A 23,197-nucleotide genomic window follows, 5' to 3' on the forward strand; every position below is an offset into this window, starting at 1 on the left:
AATAAACACACAATCTTGCTCATGGACCTGCTGTTTTGTTTCAGACAAATTTAAACCACAGATGAATTTAACTTGCAATGTACATTAATCTGTTTACCTTTCACAAAATAGCTTTACCCAAATTGTAACATTATAACCTCCAGGAATACTACTCACCAAGTATGCCTTTTGGTTCTGGAAACAAAATAGCAGTCCACATATACACACTCAGCGCAATTCATTCAGCGTGATACTTTTAAAGCAAAGCAGTTATACAATCATACACAAAGTTTACACAATACATTGATCGTCAGTCACCAGTTCTGTGCCGAACAGAACGAAAACTCTAGAGTACTCTGTAAATTTTCCTAGGTCCCCAAAACCTATTCTTTTAAGGTCACCAAAACCTTTTCTTTTAAGGTCACCAAAACCTTTACAAGTGTCCCCAAAACACTATATGACCTCCAAGGTCATGACCGGTCAACTTATGTATACTTATGAGAGGTTCTATAACCCAACAGCAATCTCTGTGGGATGGAAGCCAAGTCACACACCTGACACCTGGACTCCGGCAAGTCAATTTCACTCAATAAGAATAGAATTCACTTACCGAGCCGTTAGTAGCTTTCCAAATCCATTAAGGGTTAACATCCATCCCGAGACGAGCTCCCAGTTCTGTTAGGGTTAATTCTGTGTCTAGGGGGGTCCCTTCAACCTCTCAGACCTTAGATCCAATGTATTGTATAAATTCAGAGTACTCTGGAATCAATTCTCAAAGGACAAATAAATTCACACACACACCATGGCGTCCTTCGAGAACTAATTGTATTGAGATTTTACAAAGCAAATAATATAGTGTATTTTACGTCATACAGAATAAGACATGCGCAGTAGACATCAAGACGATTACAGCTGGTCAAGACAAATCGCTATTGTTCTTTGTTCTAAGCTAGCTGAATTAATATAAGAAAAAGATACATAATTCCTTCTGTAGCTAAAGCAATGCTGAGAAACAGTGTGAAGGTTATAGATAAGTGTGTGAGAACACACGGGTTAGAAGAATCTCATGTTGAGACAGTTATCTGAGAAGTTAAAGGGGTGTTCAAACTGTACATATTGTGAAATGGAAGTTTGTGAATATTAAGATGGCTGACAGAAACAAGATGGATGCTTAGCATAACCTTTCAGTGGAATACCTCTAGAAGCTGGAAATTACTGTAGTGATCACTGCTACTATAGTAGTCTCCATTTGCTTCCAGGTCCCATACAGAGCAGCTGCCCTGCTGCATTATGAAACGGTCAGCCATTTAGCATGGGCACCATTTAGAGAATCCTTTGCATTTTCTCAATGAATGCACAGCATTTTCTGTTAGGATAAGGTCGAGAGGAATGGTGGTGGAGTCACGCTCTCCACCTTATCCAATCAATGAATGATTTGCTTACATTAGAAAATGCAAAACATTCTCAGAATGCTGCCTGTGCTGAGCAGCCAACATTCTTTTCAGAATGCAGTGGTATCCACTTGGTGCCGGACATGAAAGCTAGTAGGGGAAATCACTGGAATAGCTGTGCATTTTACAATAGTCTCTAGCTTCTAGAGGGATCACACCAGGACCAATGTAATTATGAAAAACAATACCGTACCTGGAAATGTCTTTAAAACACACCTGCATTATAAAACACTACAATGCACAGATGTAAACATTGTGCAAAGAAATAGACTTCTTTAAAACACATTAACACATAAAAATAAAAAAAAACAGATTAATGCACCACAACAATGTGAATGTGAAGACAAAGTTGGGCCTTCAGTTTTTAAGAACACTGTGTACAGAAAGCTTTTACAAATCATTTTGTAAGCTTAGACAGCCTTTTTAAAAAAATCTAATGTAGGTCCTTTAAGGAAATCTTTATGGGGATGTTGGACACAGATCAAAATGAACATGCTGGCCGTCACCCTATATAAGCTTCAACAAGCTTTAACTAGCTTCAGCACTACTTGAAGCTTGTTGAAATTCTGCAGAAGCCTGCTAGCAGCTTACTTAAAGTTACATTCAGCACTCCCATTATGATCTTCGTTTAACATCCCCAACCTGGAGCTGCAGGTAACGTTCCTCAAAGCTTGCTGAAAGCTTTGCAAATGCTTAATGAAATCTGTCTATATTCAATGTCACTGCTAATGCTATTATACAAACTGAAAACTGTGTACAAGGCCATAAAAAAAACAAAACTTTTGCTAATATACAGTAATGACTTTATTCAGCTAAAATATAAACATATCTTTTCCTGATGTTTACCTGAAAATATATTATATAAGGCCATTGTGCATAAGCCGATTAAGAAAATATTTTTCAGCATGCAGTTAAAGTACAGGATTTTAAAACCTGGGACTATTCTTTAGTTAGTTGGAGGCTTTGCTAAACCAATAAAATGTGGACTGGACATATATGTTTTTATACTATTCAAATTACCTTGCTTACACAATTATAACTATACAGTCAAAGACTTAGACACATACCGATTTCTAAGGCTAGTATTAATAAATACTTTTAAGTTTCCCATTAAAACTATACAGTTTGTATGCCAATGTTTGTTATTGCTATTCAGTGTACATGGCAGTGTTAATTTAGCAAATGGCAAAGCAAGCCAAGCTGGTGTATCAAACAATGAGGTAACAATCAATGTGGCCTTTCTTTCAGAGTTACCAATTATTTTTGCATCATTAGATGCTTAAATTGGGTTGCTATCAAATGGAACAAAAACAAAATACAGAGTAAAAACGTTTGTTATAAGTCAGCTGTCTCAAAGTGAGGTTGGAATAAAAAGCTTTTCTACTGAAAACACTAATATTTTGCCTTATTTTGTCAAGTAAAAATAGAGAATTAATGGATAGAATACCACAAAATTTATGAGACTCAGCCTAAGGTGCTACTAATAATGAGAAAAAAAAAGTGAAATGGAAAAGCTGCTTTCACAAATATAGGGTACACTATATTAAAATATATATAAAGTAAAGAGTAATCAATAATCCAGACTGTGATCAAAAATAACATACAAAAAGCCTAGTAAAGTGCAACATATAAGGTGCTTAAACGGTACCCGGCCTGCCTTCATGAGTGCGTCCACCATGTATCCATTCCACTGTGCAACACATAAAAGCTTACCAGAATGTATGTGACCCTCACAGAATGAGAAGTCAGACTGCGCCTGGTTTTAATAAATCTACAATCACTGTGAGACAAGGTTCTACTACTTTCCTCTCCAATTTATCTCCAAGGATCCCAAACACATAAAAGAAATACATTTTAAAAAAAGACAATAGTGAGAAACCCAGTGATAAAAGTTTATTACAGTTAAAAAACACATACATGAATGAAGTAATATACAGCGCTGTAATAAACTACATCTAAAAAGAATTAAATAATCTGTGGTGAGGTAAACAAAGCTGCCACCACTCAATTTGTGATACCAAATGTAAAAAAATTCTTAAAACATAAGGTAGCGCTAAATTTAATTACTACAAAGCGCAATTTGAAATACATAATATCACATTTAAAACCATCAAATAATGCATTCAATAATTGTTTTAATAATAAACTCCCAGAATTCCAAGCATTGAAGTGTGCATGTGCGGTGATGTAACCACCTCTGGCTCCATCCCACACATTGCAACAAATCTGATATCATCAGGGGCGCGGATGATGTCATATTTACCAAAACGTGTAGGGTTTGATTATTTTGGGATCAGTGCAGCACTTTTTGTATTCTAAATTAATATCACAAAATGTGTTAATTAAGATAAGAAAACGTTCAGGTGCCTAAAACAGCTTGAATGTACAGTCAGACTTTTTGAACATTCCCCAGTATCCTCAAATCCTGAGGTGGTCAAATCTCCAGGCTTTAGAACATCTTGGCTATATCAAATTTTGGTATACCCTCTCCTGCTTTTTGTACCTCCGTTTTGGCACATTGATTTGACTGATAAACTCACTGGCCACTTGTAGTCTGAAAGGGAATGCTTCAACTTTCAATGGTAACAGAAACTGTCAACGTTTGCAGATTCCAGTTCCCCAGGTTTTTAAGGGTCTAGAAGCAAGTTAAAAAACAGCTAAGGGTACATGCAGGTGCTCCTCTAGGTTTTTGCAGTTTGTGTCTATGCTCAGTGAAGGGGCAGCAGCACTCTAATCTTGAGAAGGCCATCTCTTTGCTCTTTTCTTTGGAAAGCATATCCACACTGTGACTGATAGCAGTGTGTAAAACAGCAACAAAGATCTTCCATTTTTCTCATGAGTAACCCCATGTCTGTTTTAAGCTCTTGAGTTCCATTTCAACTTCAGCTTTAAGGCCACTGACTTTCCCGAGCTTCCACTGAGGGGTTTAAATAAGGGGAACCCTACTTATAATGTGTTTTTTTTGCATCCTCACTTGGGATATTTTCCATCAATTTCAGTTCTGTCCAATAGGTCTGAAATATAAAGGAAGAGGGGAGGTTTTTTTTTGGTCAAACAGGAAGTTAGGAGAAAGTTTCCAAAGTTCTAATGCTTTCCTACTTTATCCTAAACCAATTTGGATTGCAGATAAGATTTTTCCACAGAGAACCATTGAACAAACTGGCAGACAAGGGTAAAACCACAATTAAGGAGAGCTGACCTATGATAGATTGCTATATACATAAAGTGAAGTTTACTCCAGTCCACATTTTTTAAAGTAAACATCCTACCTTTGAGCTAGAAATAAAATCGATGTCATTGTATCCAGACAGATTTACTGTACAAATACTTCTTAAACTGGACATTGCATTAAATTCAAGGTCTGTTTTTTTTAAATGTTCCCTCAGAAAAGCTGACTATCATGTAAAGAAATGCCAGTAGGGGAAAGGTTAAGATATTATGTTCACCTTTTCTCCAACTTATCACCCCGCCACTAAGATCCTGGGGTAAAGGTGCTGGGAGTCTCTTTTCTAAGACATTTTGATTACTCTACATTCCCCAGATCTTGCTGAAAAGTGCCATTCTCACCTAGGAGACTGAAGCTTCCATCTTTATGGCCATACATGATGCAAACGATGTGACAAAAGGCCTTCGTGCAACAAAACCAATCAAAAATAAAAAGAAAGGAAAATCAGGCGCTCAAGTGAAGCAGCAATTTTGGTTAGTTTGCACCTTGCCGTCAACCAGACTTGCCTGATGTTAAATGTTTAACATAACCTTGGTAGAAAAAATAATTGAAATTGTCACATATAAATCATACAAAACACAAAGAAAGAATAGCATAGAGATTCAAGACAACTACAATGGGCCAACTCAGGTCCCAAAACAGCAACAGCATATCATTGTCACAGAGGGTACAAAAGGTTTTTAAGGAGCTTAAAAAAAAGGGGTGTCGTCAAGGTAAAGGCCAGAAGATAGTGTTATAAGAGGGGCAAAAAAAGGAGGGAGAGTGGAAGGGGATGTGGGGAGAATGGAAAGAAAGCCAGAGAGTAATCCTCCAGGGGCCAGACACTATTTGCTAATCATGGGCATAGGGGCTATTAAGTGGCACGGCCTGACATTGGCTCAGGTTGAGACAATGTTTGTAGTTTGTAGCCATCAGCGCAAGGGAGGTATCGTCAGGGCCTCCACCGTTTCCTAAAAGTTTCCTCTGTATTTCTTATGGTGGCAGTCAGTTCCTCAATATGGAGGATGTTATTCATTTTGCATACCAGAGGACCCTAGCAGGAGGCTGCGTCTGCTGCCAGAGTGAGGGAATGCAAGCCCTGGCCATATTTACCAGATGAATAGCAAGTGATTGTTTGTATTTCCGGATGGGCCGCTCTATTATGTGAAGGAAACACGCTGCTGGATTCCCACTCATATCGACACAGGTTAAGTGTTTAACAGTAGTCACATCCTCCCAAAAAGGACCCAGACTGGGACAATGCCAAGGCTGAAGCTGTTTTAATCAACAATTGAGTAAAGGGTAGGAGAAGAACATTTAAAAAGTGGACCTTGCATTTTAAGTGCAAGGTCCACTTTAACTAGTTGCCGACCAGCCGCCATCGTTATATGGCAACAGGTTGGCTCTCCTGTGCAAATCGCCATAGCTGTATGGCAGCTCATGCAGTTGCGTGTCCCTGGATTGGGCAGACTCGATGTACTGTCCCATGATCTCCTATTACAGAGGGAGAACGGGGAACTGCCGTTGTAAATAAGGCGATTGCCAGTTCTGACAGGGGACATGTCAGAGATCTACTTTTACCAGTGATTGGGAACAGTGATCTCTGTCATGTCCCTGGCAGCCTATCCCCCCTACAGTTAGAACACGCTGAGGGAACACAGTTGGCTCCTTGATTGCCCCCTAGCATTAACCCCTTCCCTGTCCGTGTCGTTTTTACATTGATCTGTGCATTTTTATAGCACTGATCAATGTAATAATGTCCCTGGTCCCCAAAAAGTGTCATTTGGGGTCAGATTTGTCTAACAAAATGTTGCAGTCCCGCTAAAAATTGCAGATCATGCCATTACCAATAAAAACAATAAAAAAAATCCCTAAATCTATCCCATAGTTTTTAGATGTGATAACTTTTGCGAAAACCAATTAATATATGCCTATTTTGATTTTCTTTTTTACCAAAAATATGTAGAAGAACATATACTGTATCGGCCTAAACTGATGAATAAATAATTTTTTTTAATATTTTTTGGGGGGATATTTATTTATTATAGCAAAAAGTAAAAAAAAAAAAAAAAAAAAAAGTTTATTTTTTCAAAATTGTCACTCTTTGTTTATTGCGCAAAAAAAAAAAAAGAAACCATAGAGGTGATTAAATACCACCATTAGAAATCTCTATTTGTGGGAAAAAAAGGAAGTTAATTTTGTTTAGGTACAGTGTCGCACGACCATGCAATAGTCAGTTAAAGTGACGCAGTGCTGTATCACAAAAAATGGCCTGGTAATTAAGGGTGCAAATTCTTTCGGTCCTTAGCCACTTCAGCCCCGGACCATTTTGGTGGTCAAAGACCAGACCACTTTTTTGCGATTCGGCACTGCGTCGCTTTAACTGACAATAGCGCGGTCGTGCGACGTGGCTCCCAAACAAAATTAATGCCCTTTTTTTCCGCAAATAGAGCTTTCTTTTGGTGGTATTTGATCACCCCTGCGGTTTTCATTTTTTGCGCTATAAACAAAAATAGAGCGCCAATTTTGAAAAAAACGAATTATTTTTTACTTTTTGTTATAATAAATATCCCCCAAAAATATATATAAAATTTTTTTTTCCCTCAGTTTAGGCCGATACGTATTCTTCTACATATTTTTGGTAAAAAAAAAATCACAATAAGTGATTATTGATTGGTTAGCGCAAAAGTTATAGCATTTACAAAATAGGGGATAGTTTTATGGCATTTTTATTAATATTTGTTTTTTTACTAGTATTGGCGGCGATCAGCGATTTTTATTGTGACTGTGACATTATGGCGGATACATCGGACATTTTTGACACCATTATCATTTATACAGCAATCACTGCTATATAAATGCAGTGATTCCTGTGTAAATGACACTAGCAGTGAAGGGGTTAACCAGTGTGTGGCAGTGTAGGGGTTAAGTGTTCCTAGGGGTGTGTTACTAACTGTTGGGGGCTGGGCTTTAATTTAGTGAACACTGATCTCTGCTCCAATCACATGGAGCAGAGATCAGCGTCACTAGTTGCTAGGCAGAACGGGGAAATGCTGCTTACAATGGCATTTCCTTGTTCAGCCGCCCCGTGAGACAATCGCGGGTATGCCCGCGGTGATCGAGTCCGCTGGACCCACAACCGGACTCACTGGGGGTCCCGACCAGCAAGGAAGAGCACCGCCAGTGGCGCGCTCGTGATGGCAGGGCGGCATTAAAGATTGGACGTACGTGTACGCCAATATGCCTGCCCGTGCCATTCTGCCGACGTACATCGGCGTGCGCTGATTGGGAACCGGTTAGGTGGTTAAGAAAAGTAAATTTTTTATTTTTAAAATTTTTTATTTTTAAAATTTTTTATTTTTAAAAATTTTTCACACTTGCTATGTAAGTTTTGATAGATCTGTTGCATGAGAAGGGAGCCAATAAAAGGACCTACAATAACCTCTATGTACAGGTACTGTTAGATAAGACAACAAAAAGAATGGTACTGGCCACCTAAAGAAACAGGCAGATGGTTTTCTTTTTGCAGCAAACGTTAGACTTATAATTTCAACAAATATGTGCTAACTATCTGTTTCTTAGACTGGGGTCTGGGAGAGAGATTCTTCAATTCGGAATTCCCTATACTGTGAGCAAAATTTGAAGACAGCACTTTCACTAGATGACCTTGATTAACAATTTGGTTTCTGTTCACATAGGGCCCAAAGAAAATCATTTCCTGTGACTGAATAAGGTTACTGTTAAAATATTATAAGACCTTCATTCTGTCAGTGACTCTTTATTTCAGACAGATTATTTATTACCACATTTCCATACCATAATTTGTTAGCATTTATGCTTGTTACATATAAATGTTCACTGGCCTTGTAAATGACGGTCAATGACACAGTATAACAATGTGTAAATAAACTATCAATAACTCCGCATAGCATTGACCTACTGGAAGGGTGTCCGTACATGTGGAATTGTGATGTATTAACCTATAGACTACAGTTAATCACAAAACAATCTATTGCAGACATAACATGCCTAGTGAATTCTGACATCTAGTAATAGCAAAGTCCCTGTCACTGTTTGTAGCAGTGTGTGCAACAAGTACTCCCACCCATTGCTTTTTGTGACCGGATTACTGCTGCCCGTTTTGACAGGAAAGGTTAAATGGATCCTGGTATATAACTCATTCTAGCCTATGTTTATTGATATGAACAAAGTTTGCTAAGCCAAATAGAGATATAGTATACTATCCTGTCTGTTCTGGCAATGTAGTAGAATATTGCTACACAAGGGGAATGTTTCTATGTATTAGCAAGTTTTACTATTTTGATAAGAAGGTAAGAGAAAATTGAGTACTGTCCGTGATACTTTTTTTATTTGCACTAACATACAATTTTTCAGGACAAGCTTTCGGGGTATGTCCCCTTCTTCAAGGTCCAAGCAGTACTGATTTACAAATTTTTAAGCAGAATGTAAAAAACAAAACAAAAAAAACACCTCTGAGGGAAAGAGGAGAGAAAAAAAACAACAAAAAAAACCTACATACAAATCAATGGCAATAAAGATAACAGAAGACAACCCCCTCTGTGACTAGCAACCCCCCCCCCCCCTCCATTCCATAGCTCTCCCTCTGTCTTATCTCACTAACTCTTCTGTTATCTTTATTGCCATTGATTTGTATGTGTTTTTTTGTTGTTTTTTTTCTCTCCTCTTTCCCTCAGAGGTGTTTTTTTTCTGTCACAATTGCACTAATACGGCTACAATCACATTAAGTATGATTAGAAGGTAAGAAGTCCACATGAGGTCACATCAGCTTGCAAATATTATTTCTAAACTCTACAACTAATGCCGCATACACACGATCGGAATTCCGCTCAAGCTGTCTTGCCTACACACGGTCACACCAAATTCCGATTGTTTAGAATGCGGTGACGTACAACACGTACGGCGGGACTAGAAAAGGGAAGTTCAATAGCCGGTAGCCAATAGCTTCCATCTAGTTGAATCTGAGCATGCGTGATTTTTGGCGTGTTGGAATTGCATACACATGATCGGAATTACCGATAGAAAGTTTTTCCGTCTGGAAAATTGACAATATGCTATAAATTTTTGGCTGGTGGAAATTCAGCTAAATTCCGTTGGAGCATACACACGGTTGCATTTTCCGATGAAAAGCTCTCATCTGTCTTTTTCTGGCCGTAATTCTGATCGTGTGTACATGGCATAAGAAAGCTTTTCTCTTTGGGCACTTCATGATTTTAGGCTATTGATATCTGTAAATATCACCAACTCAAGATAGCAGGCTCAAATGGATCAGAATGTTAGGGATAATCCCACATTGCTCTCTATTGTAAATAAAAGATTATTGTGTTACAGTATAAAAACTGCTTTGTACTAGGATGAGTCTGGATGTGAATAGAATAATTGAATAACGAGATTTGCTAACAGTTAACAACTGTTTCATGTCTATGAGCTAGATTTATATTTACAGCAATTATTTTCATGTCAGATGTGCCCTGTTTTAAAGATGCTTCCTTTGGAATTAAACTAAAAAGCTCTACTTAAAAAATACATGGTATATGCTGTGAAGGATTAGCTGAGCAGCGGGGTGTTTGTGACTCCCTGGTCTACAAAACAAGTAATTGGCACAGCAGACAACAAGCTCTTAGTAAAAACATATGTGCAGTTTATTTATAGACTCTATTCCAAGGTGTACGGTAGGGATGGGCGAATGGTTTGGCCTGAGCATAAGTTCAGGCTGAACTTCGGTTGTTTGGATATTTGGTGAACACTGAACAATATGCGGTGTTCGTGGCAAAATCTATGGGACACTAACATGAAAAATCAAAAGTGTTCATTTTCCTTCATGCAAAAAAAGTTTTAAAAATGTCTGTTTTTCAGGAGCAGTAATTTTAATAATGCTTAAAGTAAAACAATAAAAACAAAATATTCCTTTAAATAACGTACCTGGGGGGTGTCTATAGTATGCCTGTAATGTGGCACAGTTTTCCCATGGTTTAGAACAGTACCACAGCAAAATTACATTTTTATTGATGAGACCCGACAATTCATTGCAGCAGCGATCAGTTTTAAAGGACTTTTTTATTTTCGAAATGACATTTTGCTGTGGTACTGTTCTAAACATGGGAAAACTGCGCCAATTTACAGGCATACTATAGACACCCCCCAGGCATGAAATTTAAAGAAATATTTAATTTTTATTGTTTCACTTTCAGCCTTATTAACCTCCCTGGCGGTATGATTATTTCAGATTTTAGGTGCTGAAAGAGGTACAATTATAAAACGCCAAATTTCCATGCAAAATATTGTAGGCCTGCAATTCTTAGGAATAACTCACTTAAATCTGTTCAAACCAGAGTCTTGTAGACATCCTGGATATGATAAAGTTTATAATATAATAAATAATGATCATAAATAATAATAAAAATTTTTCAATAATGTAATCAATCCAAAAACACTGAAATTTGCTCATTTGCAGAACTGTTGCTGTCATTAGATTTAGTGTTTGATGACGAATTTCCCCACAAATCGCTATTGCTCAATTCTGCAAGTGATTATAATTTATTATCACTGTTTTCTAGTTGGTCTAAAATCACTTTTGACATAAAGGGACACTTTTTGGTTGCTATGGACAATCTCCAAATTCCAGGCAGAAAAAAACTGGCTTTATAATATAAAACTACATGCAGGTCACTGGACAGACCACTAGGGACAAAGGGGGTGTGTATTTTTTTATACAGTACTGTAATCTGTAAGATTACAGTACTGTGTGTGTTTTGTGTATTTTTACTTTTTTGAATTTGGCGCCGTAACATTTTGGCGTCGTAACATCGCAGGGAACGGAGCTCGGCGGCACTCGGGCACTGTGTGAATCGAGCGGACAGCTCGCACACACAGTGTGGAGGACATCGCTTGATCCCGGGGACAAGGTAAGTAGCCTCTCCCTGTATCCAGCGATGCGATCCTGAGTCTGGCTCAGGGTTACCGCTCGTGGTACTGAAATTGCAGCCTGAGCCAGACTCGGGATTACCACTAGGGAGGTTAAAATCACTGCTCCATTTTTGGAACATTTTTTGCGTTGATGCATGTCCCATGAGGCAGGATCTGGGCCATACACTTTTTATGACAATAACTTGCATATAAGCCTTTAAAATTGGCACTTTTGGTTTTTCATGTTCGTGCCCCCTTAGTCGGATCCCTAGTTGGATTTTGCCCGTCGGATTTAGTCCGATGGATTGTGTCCGAAACTGTTGCATACACACGGTCGGGCCAAGTTGGCGATAAATCCGATCTTTCAGAACGTGATGACGTAATTTCGTTACGATGGGACTACATTCAGGCTAGTAGCCAATAGTTTTGATGTAGGAATTTGATCTGAGCGTGGCACTTGGTCCGATGAAAATGCTCTACACATGATCGGATTAGGTCCGTCCGGCCCAGTTGGTCGGGAAATATTTCCAACATGTTGGGAAATTGGGTCGGACGGAGATTCGGATGGAATCAGTCCGATGCATACCACACACAGTTGGATTATCTGACGGCACGGTCCGATAAGACTCATTCCGACAGATTCTCCGACCGTGTGTACAAGGGCTTAGACTTTAATGGTGTTCATTTGTTCAGCCAAATTTTTTGCCTGGTTGGATGTTCTGGTGTGAACCGGAGGAGGCTCACCCTTAGTGTACGGGTATCAAGACAAAAGCAAAACCAAGAAAATAATTATTTGCCACTTTAGGTGACTTCCTAATACACTGGGGCCTAACTAACTTCCTGGAACATCTTACTGCTGCCCAGGCACCTAGTTGTCAGCAAGACAAAACCATCCTAGCCACACAGGTTCTGGTTGTCACCACAAAAACCCCAGTCTGACATACACAAAGAATTGGATCTCAGGGTAGCACATCATCCCTAAGCAGACTAAGCCCTTGTACACACGGTCGGAGATTTCAACAACCAAATCAGTCGGATTTTGTCCGACGGATTTTGTCCGAAACTGTCGCATACACACGGTCAGACAAAGTTGTCGGAAAATCCGACGTGATGGCGTTATTTCATTACGACGGGACTACGTTCACGCTAGTAGTCAATAGCTTTGTTGTAGGAATTTGATCTGAGCATGCGTGGCACTTTGTCCGATCTGAATTCTCTACACATGATCGGAGTATGTCCGATCGGAGCATTTTGTCGAAAAATTTTGCCAACAAGTTGGAAAACTTGGTTCGTCGGATACTCCAACGGAAACAGTCCGATGTAGACCACACACAGTCGGAATATCTGACAAAACGGTCCGATCGGACACATTCCATCGGAATCTCCGACCGTGTGTACAAGGGCTGAGAGTTTTGTAGAGCCCATAGTGTTTTGACCTGTTTCAGCTTGGCTCATTAATCCCTCAGCCAAACTCATTATACAGTAGAAAAACAGTAATAGACTGAATATTGCTTGAACCTGGGACAAATATATGTCCCATCCTTGACACAACAGGCAGTTTTTCCAGGCCTACTATCAAAATACATTTATTTCCATAAAAAAAGTATGCAAAAATAATTTAAGTTCTGTACTTTACAGTCTAACCATTGTGTGATTATTTAAAACAATTATATCTCAGTGGCAGCTTCCCTGCAGGACTTAAAAGTGATTATGTAATTTCGGTATGAATGACAATGTTGAGTAAGAATACTAAAGATGGTTAATAGAAGCAAATGTTCAGTACACCAGTAATTTCAAATGTACCGCATAAGGTAAGAATCTGTAAATAATCAATACATTTGTCACTATAGTACATAAAGGTCATTTTTCACTTTGTAAATGGATGTTCTGAACAGTTTGTGGTTGGAGTACCTACTGCTGCACACCAGTGGTATTTAGTGGTATCCATCTGTTTCTGTATCTACTCTTCCCTTTGTCTCATTAATCCTTTGTCACATGAATGCAGTGGTGTCTTTGTGTCTAACAAATGAGTGATGGTTTCTAAAAGTGAAATACTGTCTCTTGTAAAAGCTAAACAACAGGAAGTATGGTTTGTTTTGAAAACAGGAGTATCCAGCAGGTTGAGTGCATTTTGGAAATAAGCAAATCCTTCTGGCAAGTTTAAATATAGAAACAGTATTTCTACCTTTGCTATATAGATCAGCTTCCCACTGTCACTGGTTCCTAAGGAATAATGGGTGCTTGCACTTGTGGCATCCCTTGGAACCACTGCTGTCATGGGGAAACCCTGCTCCTTTTAAAGCGGAGCTACACCCAAAAGAGGAAATTCCACTTTAAGGACTTGTCTGCTCCTCTAGAACAATTGGAACTTTTGAGGAACGGTGGTGAGTTTGAGGAGCAGGTACCAGAATTTTGACAGGTACCTGCTTCCCACTTCTGTTCCATTCAGAAACAGATGTCATCCTCCTGCCTGTTGGAAAAACAAGCAACAGCGTGTAAAGTAAAGTACTGTGAGCACATCTTTGGATCGTGGGAGAGGCTATTGTCTGTTTTTTAAAATTCAGCAGCTACAGTTTTTAGAATGGGTAATAAGCGCAAAGGCAGACACACAAGTAATAGTCCAAAATTTTCACAATATAAGTTCTCAGCTACAGTTTTTGTAGCTGCTGACTTTTTTTTTCACAGATGGCTGGAACTTCGCTTTAAGTAAAGGGGGCAGTGATAACAGTGACATCACTGCCCCAATATGGCCACTGGCCATATTAAGGCAGTGATGTCACTGTTATCCTCACCCCGTTGCTTAAAATGAAAGGGGATTCCTGTGGTGTCACTTTCCTCTATCCCCATCCCCTCCCATATATAGTTGATCACTGATTTGGCTAATGTCACCATTGGGAAAGGTTGCATGTGCTGGGTTGTTGGGTGGTGGGCATCATGATTGACAATGGATTTACAAGTGTCTTTTTTTGGGGGATTTTATTTTTCTAATGAATGACTTGTCAGACAGTTGGGTGTCTTTATTTCTAAGTTACCACTCTTTTTTTTTTGTGAATGAGTAGGGGTACTATGTACTCATTCAGTTGGGGGCCAGTATCTGGGGGCTCCTATATTAAAGGGGGCTTCCAGATTCCAATAAACCCTCTGCCCATAGACTCCACAACCACTTTTTTGTCTTCATCAACATGGGAACAAATTGCTTTGCCATGGGGGTGATAAGTATGGCTATCCTAAGGAACCTCATGCATTTATTTATTTTTTCTGCAAGGTACTCCCGTTAGATCCATACTAAACTTGAAGGTATGCATTTTCATTCTTGCTGTAGGATGTGCAAGAATAAAAATCACATTTGCAAATAAATAAATGGAACCATTGCTGGGAAATGACAATCATTGTCAGCTTCACAAACTCATCCAAATGTCCCTGAAAATACATAGCAGACCCTTGGGGTCCTTTTTTAAACAAAGAAGTCAGCAATGAGAGCTGGCAATGTCATTTGCAGGCATTTTCCAACTTTTTTTTAATGTCAGTGCTAAAAGAAAAAAAATCACTGCTTCTGGATGTATTTTTTATTGGTACATGTTCTCCAGTGTGGTGCCCACCCCCCATACTATATGTTGACACTCCTTTGCCTATTAGCTTAGAAAATGAGTATTTTTACTTAGACAGATTCAGCTCCCAATGATTTCAATGAGGTTCAGCTTCTTTGAAGTTTGCATAACACCTGCTCAACTAAATTCATGGTAGTTTGGTTCATCACTGATCCTGATGATCCCATACTGGAAGTTTTCTTACTACATTTGTACCTTAATATCTCTGGTGAAGTCAAAATTCTCTTAGTCGCTTCAATTTTGCCAAAAGATGATCTCCATCAACTGACAACACAATTTACTGCTGTCTGGGTGCCATTATCCTGTAAATGTCCAGTCCTTGGTCTTGCCTCTGACCTGTTTTCAAGTTTGTCTGCATTGTGGTCAGACTTTTGTCTGCCTGTTTCACCTTGGATTACCACTATGCTCCTAGCCTCGGGTCCCCCAAAACTCCTAAAAACATCTAATCATCCCTTGCTGCTAATGACAACTGTTGTGGAAATTATCCTCCACATCCACCACTGCTGTATTTATTGCCAAGAGGTTTAGGAAAACTAAAGGTGAAGGACATTATAATGGAGATTTTAAATAGCTAAAGCCATAAGCTGCCGTGGGCTCTTCCAAGGAGCAAATGTTAGTACCTAGTGACCTTTTAAAACACAGTGCATGTTGTAAGTGAAAGCTATTTTCCATGAAAAAAAGTTGTCTAAATTTGACAGTGATATACTGTATATGCTAGGTGTTTACTACACTATAGTGAAATATAACACAGAAGATGCCATCTGAATATCAGTGACCTTCCAAGCATGAAGTTTGAAAGGCGTTTACATTTATAGTCTAGGGAGAGTGAGAGAAACGCACACACAGCACAGGAGCTAGATACATACATGGAGAAGCCACACAATACAATAACCTCCTTAAATGGATTATGCTGGATATGATTCGGACTCTTCTTTTACCCTACGCCCTTCCTCGGGGTGGAGCAGTGAAGAAAGTGATGGCGAGTAAGCAAATGTTGCTAAGTTAGCAGAGGAAAACTTGCATTTATTTTTGTACTCATTTATATTTTTTTTATGTTTATATTTTTCATGAGATCAGAATATACAGATTTGCTGTTTGGAAAAAATATTAGATGGCCATTTAAAGAAAATCGTCTATTAGCAGTGAGTGCAACTTTTCTGAAAATCATAGAGAAAATAATGATTATATACATTATAGTAGTAGTAGTAGATACATTATCATCCATGTGTTCATATATTTTAAACCAGTTTTTCAGCTGGACATTTTACTTAAGAATAACTAATTTCTTAACAAAAACTTTTCTATAGCTTCTAATGGAGGTGTTTATAACTCTAAATATAACATTTTGGTAAGAGTGTCTTTGTGAATCTTTTGTTAAATCAAAAATGTCTTAAAGTAAACCTGTTATCTGCACATGGAGGGCAAATAAACAGGTTCAATTTAACCCCCCAGTGGTATGTGCTCTCCTTTCTTTCACTGCCCTGACATGCTGTACTGGTTCTGGGAGGACAAGAATCCCCCCTGTGTAAGCTATGAGTTGCTAAAAATGTGCCTTACACAGGGCTGTAGACTCTCCCCATGTAGCAACTCTGGTGTTATGTATTAAGCTTAGAACAGTCATATGAATGTTCCTTCATACTCAGGGCATTTTCTTTATTCCTAGAAGGGTGATAAATGCAGATGAAAGATGTTTATGTGCTGCTTTGCCCTGTGCATGGAAACAATACAGTCAAAGTACAGATTTGCTTTCAAGCTGGCACCAGACAAAACTGCTGTCCACTTTGCTTTAAGATTTTCAGGAAATTAAGGTCATTCTATTTATGTGTTTGCCTCCCATTGATATAGACTTATGATGTGCTGAGCTCCAACTTTTTAAAATTTTGCCACATGTATTACTATTATAAGCAAGGCACACACATAATTTAGTTTAGATATAGTTTATAGGTATAAATAATGCATTGCAATTTTGTTCATAAATGCTACATTTAGTACTAATGCAATATACTGCAGGACTTAGTATTAGCCTGGGTCTACATTAAAGTGGATGTAAACCCTCAGAGAACTGAACAGCCTCAGATGATACACAGGGATGAAACAAATCTCCCTATGTAAGTTTTACATGCATATCTGCGGTCTTTAGCTTTAGATATTCTTATATAAGTGCACATCATGTTAGAGATTTTCTCTTCCTGTTCAGCACTGGGAATGGATTTTTGGCATACAGCCAAGACAGCTGATTGGAGGAAAGGCACACACCCCCACTTCACATAGGCAAAGGAAGGAAGGAATATGCAGCTGTGCTGTGACAAGACAAGCTCTCTGCTAATCTATTTATAGTAACTTCCTCGACACAAATTTCAGGCTCGTTTTATCATGGTTGACAGGGAACTTGTCAGAAGTTATAATGCTGATAACAGAGCAACAAAACAGTAGAAACATGCATGCTTTGGAGAGAGATAAGAAAACACTACAGAAATAATCAGGTTTACATCCACTTTAATATCACGTTAATCACAAGATTCAAAATTCAAATAAGTAAACACAGGACTTAGTGCTTTGGAGAGAAATCGGTAAACACTACAGATATATGTGATTAGGTTGAATTTCATGAATCAGGTTTACATCCACTGTTCATCTAGTGATCACAGCGGAAAGTATTCTTGATTACTTATCTTTATAAAGTAAAATGTTTCTTTGTGTTGCTATTAGATGCTTAAAATGACTTAAGTGCATTTTACCTGACTACAGGTAGACTATATCTACAGTTACTGAAGTGATAATTTTATTGGGGGTCTATATGCACATCGATTATAGTTGGTATTTAGATAAAAAGATCATTTATGGACAGCAACAATTGAAACTTAAAGGGTTTGTAACCCTTCTATAAACTGGCACTGCAAGCCCCTCTTTTATGAAGCCATAACATAAAGTGTAAATATTTGTGGAAATCGATGCCTCTAAATACCGTTTTTCAGCAGTCTTCAGGCTGGTCACATGACTCCCTACCGCTCTCCTACTCCAATATATGGGCTATAGCGGGAGGGACCGAGCTCTCCCTTTGACAAGCTCTCCCTCTGAAGTCACTGCCCTCTTTTATGCAGCCATAACATAAAGTGTAAATATGTGTGCCTCTAAATACGTTTTTTCAGCAATCGTTAGGCCAGTCACATGTCTCCTAGTCGCTCTCCTACTCCAATGTACGGGCTATAGCGGGGGTGGGGGGACTGAGCTCTCCCTCTGATGTCAGCTGAGAGGACAGGGGAGAGTAGGATGAAGGAGAGCTGTGGATGACAGAGGCACAAAAAACAGACCACGGTGTCAGGGATCAGCAGCCATGATAAACCATGGTCAGTTTACAGGGGGGAGGGCAGAACCAGGCAGGATCAGATAGGTATTTCAGGTGATACAAAGGGGCAAATTACACAGCACCAACACTGCGCTGTATAACATGCTTTAAATGAACAGGATCCATTTTTTTTTTTTTTTTTTTTTTAGGGTTACAGACATTTAATCACTTCAGCCCCTGAAGGTTTAACCCACTTCCTGACAAGGCCATTTTTTTCAATATGGCACTGTGTCACTTTAAATGTCAGTTGCATGGTCGTGCTATGACGTACTCAAATAAAATTGATGTCCTTTTTTCTCTACAAATAGAGCTTTCTTTTGTGGTATTTGATAACCTCTGCAATTTTTATTTTGTGCTCCATAAACAAAAAAAGAGAAATTTTGAAAGAAAAAACTATATTTTTTACTTTCTGTTATAATATACAAAAAAAAAAATTATTCATAAATTTAGGCCAATATGCATTCTTCTACATATTTTTGGTAAAAAAAATTGCAATACGTGTATATTGATGCCAGACAAATCTGAACCCAAGTGACACTTTTTGGGGAATAGTGACACTAATACAGGAATCAGTGTTAAAAAATGCACTGATCCCTGTATAAAGGGCACTGTCAGGGAAGGGGTTAACACTAGTGGTGATCAAGGGGTTAAGTGTGTCCTAGGGAGGTGCTTTCTAACTGAATGGGGGACAGAAGCTCTGCAGGAAACTTTAGCTGAAACACAATATTTCGCTTTCCCTCACTGACAGATCAGCGGTGTGCTTTGTTTACATTGGCACGCCGCTGATCCGTGTCGCCGTGGAACGATCAGCGGATCCCGCTGTGTCCAATCACAAATTAAAAAAAACACGTACACAAAATGATGTTCCTGTATATGTACGGTGGGTGGTCCGGAAGCAGTTAATGTGATTGTTAAATGTAGAAATTTAAAGTGACCTCACTCATCAGTGCTTATAATATACCTATGTAATACTTTCACAGCCAGGCAGCAAATTACACACAAGCAGCTGCTGCTGTAACAATTGTGCTGAACATACTTCATGTGTACATAGAAATGTGCCGGCTGCAGAGTTTAAAAGCAGGAAATGACTATATAAATGTATCATTTGGATTAAAATTTGAATTTTTAAGTGGATAACACTATTGCTAATAAAAGTCTGTTAAACAGAAAATCAACAAGAAAGAAAAGTGCGGTTCTTGTTACAGAATTGTTTTTATAATACATATATTTAACATATAAAGCAAAAATAAATCAGAGAAAGTGTCAAAGATAATAAAAAAAAAATCATGTCTATAGTACCCAGTGAAACTTGTATATAATGTTAGTAGCATGTTCAGTTATCTAAATTTGAAACATAAGCAAACTACATAGAAAACTTGTATCCAACAGGGACTGATTAAATGTAACAATTTCCAGGATCAAGAAGATATACTTAGCAAACTTTGATTAGGATGTGGTTTCAGTCCTGTGGATTAATATTTATAAGACATAGCATATTTATAAATATTGGTCCAGGAAGTATCTGACTGCCTTTGTGGATCAAAAAGGATTTTTTACTTTGCTAGAGCAAACTGGATCGTGCTTTTATAAGTCTTGTGTTACTCTTAGATGAATTATTGGCTTTGAAATTTTATAGTTAAATTTAGCTCATGTATATATATTTAAAGCCTACATCTTTTTTTTTTACAGTAGGTAATGGTTAAAATTCCCATCAGTTAGTTATGTGCTGTATGTGCCTTCTTGGCGATATTTCTCTTTTGTCCCAAAGATGCAACCTGGAGGTAAAAGGAAATGTCAGAAAACTTAGGTTTACCATACACGGTGCAAATTTATTTCCTACAACCACGGGTTGCAGGAAAGAAGGAAAGAAATTGGCACGATTCCCTCATCAACACAGACAGTGATGACAGGGGAATCGGCAAATGCACGGGGGGGGGGGGGGGGGGTAGGGGGGGTGTCGGAAAGGGAAGCCGTCCCTGCCCGGAGAAGACAGGGATTATTGCTAGCGGCTATAGCAGCCACTAGTGATAGCCGCAAGAAAATCCAGTAAGTTGGTACAACGATCAACTTGGTACATTCAGCCTGCCCATTAACTGTTCAAATCTCAGCCGGCTCCAGCTGAACTGACTAAGATTCAAACTGTGTATGGCCAGGCTTAGAGAAGTATCTCCATTGGAAGATTAACCTTATGTTTTGTTCTGGTGACTACTGTAATATTTTTTATATTTTAGCACTTTCTGTCTCAGTGGCAGTGGTCACAAAGAATCTGCCTAGCAAGTACACAGCAATAAAACTTCAAAGCGGTTCTAATCCTTTTTTGATCTATTCCTAAACAATAAGCATAATTTTAGCTATATAGTCACTATAACCATGTTTATGCTATGGATTCTCTTTGCACTATTTTATAAGATAGACCAGTGTTTCTCAACCTTTTTTCAGTCAAGGCACCCTTTAAAATTACAGACCGTCTCGAGACATCCCAGTCTAAGATGTAAAAAACGATTTTAATAGCTTTACACAATGCAGCAACATCCACACATAGGACACCCAATGTTAGGGGTGATTTATTCTTCCAAAGCAAAAACACTTTTGCACACTGGTACTGACTGGTATTCCAATGTTTCTCTTCTCCCTCAATTTATTTCCATCAGTCAGCTAATGTGACCCCAGTGCTGAGAGAGAGGGGCACAGGAGGGCCAAACAATGTTGTGAAAGCAACAGACATCCTCCTTAGAAATAAGTTGGTCCACACTATCCCAGAGACACATTACTGTTAAAGGTACCTCATCCCCTAATAATTCTATAAATATTGTATCCAAGAATAGGAAATTTCCTATTCTTGGATACAATATTTATAGACATCCTCCTTATTAACTGATGGCATCATTGGTTGTTAGGGTGCCAGTGTCTGGAAAGTAATGGTGTATAGCGAAAACCTGTGGCTTTGTGTAACTAAAAGGCAGGATTGATCCGCTGGCTAGTATACAATGATTTTGATCAATTTTTAGGCTTTTTGCCAGGGCACCCCTGAAGAAACCTCAAGGTACCCTGATTGAAAAAGGCTGACATATTAAAACTGTGTTGCTCTATGTCCCACCCCCAGTAAAGTGTGATCTTAGAGAGAAAAAAAAATATATATATATATATATATATATATATATATATATATATATACGCACACACACAGTACTGTGCAAAAGTTTTGCAGGTGTGAAGAAATGCTGTAAAGTTAATAATGTTTTCAGAAATATATATTGTAATCATTTATCTTCATAAATTTACAAAATGCAAAGTGAGCAAAGAGAAGAAAAACCTAAATCACATCAATATTTGGTTCAACTACCCTTTGGCTTCAAATAAGCATCAATTCTTCTAGGTGCAATTGCACACAATTTTTGAGGGAATGCTGCAGGTAGGCTATTTCAAACATCTTGGAGAACTAACCACAGATTTTCTGTGAATGTAGGCTGCCTCAAATCCTGCTGTCTTTCTTCATGTAATCTGAGTCAGACTCGATAAAGTTGAGATCAGGGCTCTATGGGGGCCAAACTATCCCTTCCAGGACTTCTTGTTCTTCTTCACGCAGAAGATAGTTCTTAAAGACATTGGCTGTATGTTTGAGGGTCATTGTCCTGCTGCAGAAAAAGGGGTATGGCAAGATGAATACATATTTCTCAGCATTGAGGGTGCCATTGATCAAACGTTGAGGACTGTAGACGCAGTGGTCGGCCAAGGAAACTTAGAGTGGAAATTCTGTCATTTTTTTCATTTTTCCATCAAGTAAGGCTTCATGCACACGAGACGCAGATGCAAACGCTGCTGGACACATGTTGAAACCGGCGTTTAGAAACGCGCGTTTTGCCGCGATTTTTACCGCGATTTAGCGGCGTTTGCGTCTAGAAGCGTTTAGTTAAGCTAACATCATAGACCCTCCCCAGCTCAAAAAAACAGTATTATTAACTATTTCAGCAATTTTGTGAGACCAGAGTGAGTAGCAGCAGCTGTGAGAGCTGCAGTGTATTTGTATTTAGCGTGTCACTTGCCACGGCACCTGCCACAAGTTGTGGATTGTCCACTTGCCACGTTACTTGCCACGTCATCTGCCACAAGTTGTGGATTGTCCAACTGCCACGTCACCTGCCACAAGTTGTGGATTGTCCACTTGCCACGTGACTTGCCACATCACCTGCCACGTCACTTGCCACGTCACCTGCCACAAGTTTTGGATTGTCCACTTGCCACATCACCTGCCACGTCACCTGCCACAAGTTGTGGATTGTCCACTTGCCACGTCACTTGCCACATCACCTGCCACGTCACTTGCCACGAGATGTGGATTGTCCACTTGCCACGTCACTTGCCACGTCACTTGCCACGTCACCTGCCACGTGACTTGCCACATCACCTGCCACATCACCTGTCACAAGTTGTGGATTGTCCACTTGCCACATCACTTGCCACCTGCCATGTCACTTGCCACAAGCTGTGGATTGTCCACTTGCCACGTCACTTGCCACGTCACCTGCCACGTCACTGGCCACGTCACCTGCCACAAGTTTTGGATTGTCCACTTGCCACGTCACTTGCCACGTCAGCTGCCACATCACTTGCCACAAGATGTGGATTGTCCACTTGTCACATCACCTGCCACATCACTTGCCAC

The 23,197-nt window shown here is 39.1% G+C and overlaps 1 protein-coding gene across 3 annotated transcripts in view; it reads left to right on the top strand.

The window, feature by feature from the left end:
• Positions 1–23,197, top strand: part of PRKG1 (protein kinase cGMP-dependent 1) — a 1,414,086-nt gene that overhangs the window by 1,263,953 nt on the left and 126,936 nt on the right. Inside the window, exon 1 of one of the 3 annotated variants that reach the window (XM_077454157.1) lies at positions 16,035–16,171. The exons of the other annotated variants lie outside the window; for them this stretch is intronic. Coding sequence (XP_077310283.1) covers positions 16,089–16,171 — 83 coding nt within the window. The 5' untranslated portion in view covers positions 16,035–16,088. Of the gene's footprint in view, positions 1–16,034; positions 16,172–23,197 lie in introns of those variants that run through there. 3 annotated transcript variants of the gene reach the window in all.

Source organism: Lithobates pipiens, unplaced genomic scaffold (assembly GCF_037356315.1).
Source record: "Lithobates pipiens isolate NorthernLeopardFrog02 unplaced genomic scaffold, aLitPip1_a1.2 Scaffold_25, whole genome shotgun sequence".
NCBI lineage: Eukaryota > Metazoa > Chordata > Amphibia > Anura > Ranidae > Lithobates > Lithobates pipiens.